At 29.5% G+C, this 6,700-nt stretch overlaps 1 protein-coding gene across 1 annotated transcript in view; it reads right to left on the bottom strand.

Moving 5' to 3' along the window:
- Positions 1-6,698, bottom strand: part of LOC107443619 (uncharacterized) — a 34,126-nt gene extending 27,428 nt beyond the window's left edge. The window contains exons 1-3 of the mRNA XM_043046921.2: positions 6,380-6,698; positions 3,225-3,474; positions 736-963 (exon numbers count right to left, since the gene is read on the bottom strand). Of these exons, the coding sequence (XP_042902855.1) occupies positions 736-963; positions 3,225-3,474; positions 6,380-6,502 (601 nt within the window). The 5' untranslated portion in view covers positions 6,503-6,698. The remainder of the gene's footprint in view (positions 1-735; positions 964-3,224; positions 3,475-6,379) is intronic.
- Positions 6,699-6,700: the final 2 nt, after the last annotated feature.

The raw sequence follows: 6,700 nt of genomic DNA, 5'->3' as shown, positions 1-6,700 counted from the left end.
AAATATTCATAAAATTAATTAATAGAATATTATGTAAATAAAAATTAATTTCAGGCAATTTTTTAAATAAAATATTATAAATTTAAGAATTGTTTAAGTTTACTTAATGTGTAACACATTAAAAGTGATACATTACTAAGTTGTGTTATTTAAAATATGTCAATTGAAATTATTAAAAATGTGAGTGATTTTGTTTCCATTATTTATTTGAAATGAATATTCTGTGTTGAGCAGTATAGGCTAGATACCAAATATTAGCATGTTGCATCTCTAATTTAGTAGCAGCAATTGTTGAGCAGAATCTTGTATCTAGTTACAATTTAAAAACTTCTTGAAAAGGTTTTTAGCAATTTTGGCAATAACAGGACCCTATTTGTACAAATTCACAAAAGCAGGATCCTGGTTGAAAAAATGTGACTTAACATTTATTTTATATTCACAAATTATGAGTAGTTTTTTCACAATTTGACAAAATGTCTGGACAGACCCCTGAATATATATATATATATGTTCCTCTAATATGAATCCACAGGATTAACTAGTTTAATGAAGGAAAGTAAGTAAAAGATTAATTCCAAGCCAATCTTTACCTGTTCCAAANTTTCACAATTTCACAAAATGTCTGGACAGACCCCTGAAAATATATATATATATGTTCCTCTAATATGAATCCACAGGATTAACTAGTTTAATGAAGGAAAGTAAGTAAAAGATTAATTCCAAGCCAATCTTTACCTGTTCCAAATCCAAGGATGATATCCTCAATACCATCTCCGTTTATATCATTCAATCTTACAGCTGTTTCCGTAGTCAGCATTGGAAAAGTTTTTACCCAAACATCTTCTGAACTTATCTTCGAACAAGGTAAAATATTTGAAGCTTTTAAACCGTGACTGTGGTGACCAGATGGTGCAATATTTTTCATAAAAATGTTAATGATAAATACCACAAGAAATATAAGACCTATAAAAATTATAAATACATAAATGATATGCTATAAAACAACCAGCTAAACAAAAGTTTTCAACAAGCAAACTATTATTTAGAGCAAAAATCGAAGTATTATGATAAAAAAAAATTTTTTCTCCTTTTAACTCTTGTCTCTATAAATAGAATATTGATAGCTTAAATCAGTGACAATAAAATTTTGTTTCAACGAATAAACCAATAATTTAAATCCTTAAAATAAAAATAAATATATAAATACAAACAAGGTAAGAGGATGACACTTTTGATGCTTTTAATAAGTTTTGAGCATTAATAGAATCTCAACTCAATTGTCCGGGTTTCAATAGAAACCCGGACAATTGCTCAGTGTTTAGAAGCAAACTGTTGACTATTGAGGTCGGTCTTGAGGCCATTTTGAAAGAAACTAATAATGGAGCGGTATGGATTTTGTCTGATAGTAAGAGTTCCTTGCAGCACTTCAAGGACTGGTTCAATGTTGGTGACCGCACTAGCATCGCTATTTTGAAATTACTTAGACAGACTGCTGTGGTTCACGAAGTGCACCTTCAATGGATTCCCTTGCATGTGGGGATTTACGGAAATGAGGTCGCTGACATCTTGGCAAAGCAGGGCTCAGTTGAGCCATTGTATTCAGTTGCCTCATTGACTTTCGACGAGCTTCACTCCTTCAGGAAAAACAATGACTTAAAGTCTTGGAGTGTCCCTTCATCCCATGATTGGTATTGGCGGAGATGTCCTGGGGCTCCATTGGCCTTCCCTGAGATAGAGCCGACCAGACGGCACTGTCGAGATTTGCCAGCTGAGACCTGAGTAGTGACTTCTTTTGCAATGGCAACAGGATTTTTCCGGTTTGTGCAAAGTGCGGAGTCGAAAGTGCATCTCAGGAGTACATTCTGGCTTGCTTGTCTTCCCATTTCGAAGGAGACTTTCATGACGAACCCCTTGCTTGCCCCAGAGTTTTTGAGAGTGTATGGACTCCTGGATAATGTCTAGCTGCTGCTAGACAGTGAGGGGATTAGTCACACACAGAATCTCAACAAAGAAAAAATTTGAAACCAGCTTATGTTAAATATTCACATAGATTAACTACTCCTACCTATGTTAAATATTCACACAGATTAACAATTCTGAAAATGTTCTAGGTCATGAGCGCCTAACAGAAAGAGAAAAAGAGGGAGACAGAGACTAACATGGCAAAGAGGCATTAAGCAAGTTCTTAGTAGAGCAGGAGGATTAACTGGATGGAAAGAAGCACGTTGCTTGGCTAAAGACAGGAGTGTGGGGAGAAAAAGACTCAACTCCTTATGTGCCAGGTTGGCACAAAGAGGATAAGTAAGTAAGTAGATTAACTATTAAAAACAAATGGCAAATGTTATTTAAAGCAATGCAAATTGATACGAATATGTAAATGACAGATATTAGATACAATTCTTATATCTAGTACCAATATTTAGGTTTTCTATTATAACATACTATAGTACCGTATCAAAAGAAATTATTATAGACAAATTAGGGATCCAGAATAGGGCACAATATTTAAGTATGTATGAATATATTTCAAAGTGCGTAAAATAACGTAAAAATGGAGAAATTGTAGCTTATATACTGCATAATGAAATTGTATGAAGAGCATTTTCTTTTTTTCTTTTGTCAGTATATGGAAATAGTATCATATAATTTAGATCTTGAAAATTACTAATGCTATGAATTTAGTAAGATATTATTTAGGATTATTAAAAGGGGTAGATATTGGGTAAATTTAGTCATGGGCCCAAAGGATCAGCAACTAAAAAATAATACTAGTTGATGCACACATTCACTGGTATGTTTACAAAGACCAAAACAATATTACATAGCAGCAGAGAAAAAATTCTCCCTGCAAGACTGACCTTCGGGTTTGGATTGGGGAATTTTGATAGTTTTGCTTTTATTTATTAAACGAGTAATACTGAAATATTTTCTGCGAAGTTGAAAAATACTATTTGTGAGATAAAATCAGAATTTTAACTATATTTTGTTTATAATGAGTGATATTAAGAAATTTTCTACAAAGGTGACAAATTTTCCACAAACAGCATCCTTGTATATTATGCATTTCAGTTGTAGAATAATGACTTTTTGCTTTTATATTTGACTTTACTAATACTTTGGGGGTCAGATGTAATTTTTTAGATGTTGCTCGTATCATAATTTGTAAACCCTTTGTATTTTATTAAAATATTATAACGTAAAAATATAAGAAATTAAATGCTTACTAATAACAGATGACAAGACAACACAAAAGTAAAGGATAGGTGCCCATAGTACTCTCAAAGATGGAACTTTTCGAACTTTTGTATGCAGTGTGTCTTTATTACGCATCCTAGGTGCCATTAGAGGCTTGTTGACCCCATTCTCTTCCAGAGGAATAGATTTGCCTCCTTGAGTGAATACTTCATCATCACTTAGATCATCTTCATCATCCAAAATTTTCATATCTAAATGTTCCTTGTATGAAGACATCATCTATTTCAAATAAAATAAATACTTATATGTCTCAATTCATCAGAAAAGTAATGTTTATTTAATTTTTTATAATTAGTTAACAATACTGTACAGCAGTGTTTCCCAAACTTATGACTTTTGAGTACCCTTTCCAAATTTTTCGTAATGCAGTGTACCACTTATAAAAAAATTAATGCAATTTTTATTATAAAAAAGTTGCCCAATCGTTAAAAATCACAACTGGCTGTTGACACCACTAATTATTAACTTTATCTCTGCAAAAAATAGCCAATAGAAAAATGTGTAATGGTAAATTTTCATGGCTAGCTTTGTTTTTAAATAAAATATTTGAAATGTTCGCTTGTTGCAAGATATTTCGCATAAGAACGCGTACCCCTGCTCAACTGTTCCCGTACCCCTGGGGGTACGCATACCACACTTTGGGAAACACTGCTGTACAGCAAGAAAAATGCCCTCTAGATGAATAGAAGCATTTTGTGTATATTTTTTGGCTAAAAATAACTTAATTTTAGTTTAATATGCACAATTTTTCTAAAAATCAATATTTTAGAGTCGACTTTACGTATTTTAACAGTAGACAAAGATAACTTATAACCAATTAAAAGCATTTTGTGTATAATTTTTGGCTAAAAACAACTTAATTTTAGTTTACCATGCACAATTTTTCTAAAAATCAATATTTTAGACTCGACTTTACGTATTTTAACTGTACACAAAGACAACTTATAACCAATTAAAAGCATTTTGTGTATATTTTTTGGCTAAAAATAACTTAATTTTAGTTTAATATGCACAATTTTTCTAAAAATCAATATTTTAGAGTTGACTTTACATATTTTTACAGTACACAAAGATAACTTATAACCAATTAAAAGCATTTTGTGTATATTTTTTGGCTAAAAATAACTTAATTTTAGTTTAATATGCACAATTTTTCTAAAAATCAATATTTTAGAGTCGACTTTACGTATTTTAACAGTACACAAAGATAACTTAGAACCAATTAAAAGCCGAGAATTTTTAGAAAACTTTAGTTAAATTGGGAAGGGGGGTTATAATTGAATCTACTAACTTTGAAAAATTTGAAGAGGACAACGACAATAGAAATATTTTTCTTTTTGTTGAGCATTATCCATAATCAGCGAAACATAACAAAGATACGAGATACAAAAAAATCAAAACATAAAAAATATATGATGACAGTTGAAATCGAAGTGCTTAAATATAAAGATTAAAGAAGAAACACACAAAAAAATACAATTTAAAAGGATTACTAGTATTTTCTAATTAGGAAATCCTTTTATCCACAGTGCAACTGTTACAACAAGGGAGGAGGTACATTTTTGTTTCGAAGCATAGCATGCAGTATTTTTTATAGTTTGCTTTTACATAAGTCATGAATTAAGGGGTAGGTTTAAAAAATATATATATAATACTCATTAGCTTAAATACTGATGGACTTAGATTCGGAGATATACAATAACATTTTTTGTCCTCTTTTTAGAGCCTTTTAATGATATTTAGGCAGTTCTTAAAATCAACAAAATTAAAATGCTTAAGACACTTCATCAGCCTGCTACATAGTTATTAAAGACTTCTTGTTTCAGCAGTTAGTGAATGCGCAAAAGCCTTGTGCAATTCAAAAAACTTCAATAGAAAATCTGTAATTACATTTAGTAGGTATATCTTCATAATGTTTGAAATTCAATACAAATTTTTAACCACGGTTCATAACAATTATTGCACTATCTTGCAATCAGTGAGAATCAACAATATTCAAATTTTTAGAATTATCATCATTTTGCAAATTAATTATTCAAATTCAATGTATTTTCAATTTCATAGGAGTGATAATAAAATCATTTTATTTCCTTGAAAAACCATTAACGATAAATATAAAAAAAATTTATTGCTACTAGTGACACAAAAACTCAGAAGATGTTTTAAAATTTCTACTTTTTAACATTTTTTAGAGAGTGTATTGTTTTGATTATTTCCAGCAGGTATCAGACAAAAAAAAAATTATTTTTTCAACATAGTAAAAGAATTATATGCAAAGGGCACTAAGGTTAGAGTGTATTAGGGTGGTTCTCGAATTTAGTACTTCAATCTTCTTCAGTACCATCTATTTCCCTATTATTTTAAACACAATTACTTATTATTAGAAAATCTCAATTTTAAGTTGTTTTTTTTTTAAATGTTTTCCGTAAGAATATAAAAAATTGCCAAAATAAATAGTTACCCTAAAGTAAACTTTCAGCATCACCAAAAGTTAGTCCAATGATTAATAAAATTTTAATAATAATAATTGGATCAATTTGATATATACATCATAAAAGTAATAAAAATAACTGTTTTATCAAACATTATACAATTAATGCAAAAAATTGTGACAAAATAGGCACATAAATTATATATCATAGAACAAAAAAACACTCACTTCTTTTTAACTGAATTTCATTTTATGTAACATTTTTATGTGTAAAAAAAACCCTTTTTTTTCAGTTCATTATTTTTAAATGAATGGTAAAAAATTGAAAAAAAAAAATTTACTTAACAATTTATATGAGACTAAAAGCAAGATAAAAACACTGGCTTCTCCTTGTTTTAACAGAATTTGATTTTATATCAACTTATGGTGAGAATAATTTTTTTAAAAACTTGAAAATGTACGTTTAGGGATTTTCTAATAAGAGAAGGAAAAAAAAACAATTACTTTTTAATGAAATATGGTTTCAACATTTAGCATTTTCTTTATAAATAACTGAGTTGAAAACAAATTTGTCACCGTAAAAATGATCATTTATGGGATAAAAATTTTTTTTATCAACGTTGATGATGCATTTAAAATTAAAGAAAGCGCAAAATATAATTACACACATTACTGTTGAATAAAAAGACTCACGAAACAATCTGGTCCTGAAACATATGCTGTTTTAAGTTGTAAAGAGACTCGAATACGTGAAAATATTGTAAGGTAGATCAGTAACGAAAGACATGTTAAATGATTTATGTACTTGTACGGCATTCATTGTCAATTGCATTATGTAAAATTCGATAAACATTTATTACATTAATTTCAAATAAAGAAAAAGGTGTTTGACATGAGAATAAAATATTTGATCAGCCAATTTGTAAACAGAATCAGTTTTCTTCCAGGTAAAGAATCACCGTAGGGATGCCCTTTCACGTCATGTTTCATTGGTGAGATGAACTTTGACGTCAC

Source organism: Parasteatoda tepidariorum, chromosome 8 (genome assembly GCF_043381705.1).
Source record: "Parasteatoda tepidariorum isolate YZ-2023 chromosome 8, CAS_Ptep_4.0, whole genome shotgun sequence".
In the NCBI taxonomy this organism is placed as follows: Eukaryota; Metazoa; Arthropoda; class Arachnida; order Araneae; family Theridiidae; genus Parasteatoda; species Parasteatoda tepidariorum.
Note: the sequence above shows the minus strand (reverse complement) of the source record. Positions and strands in the feature narration are given on the sequence as shown.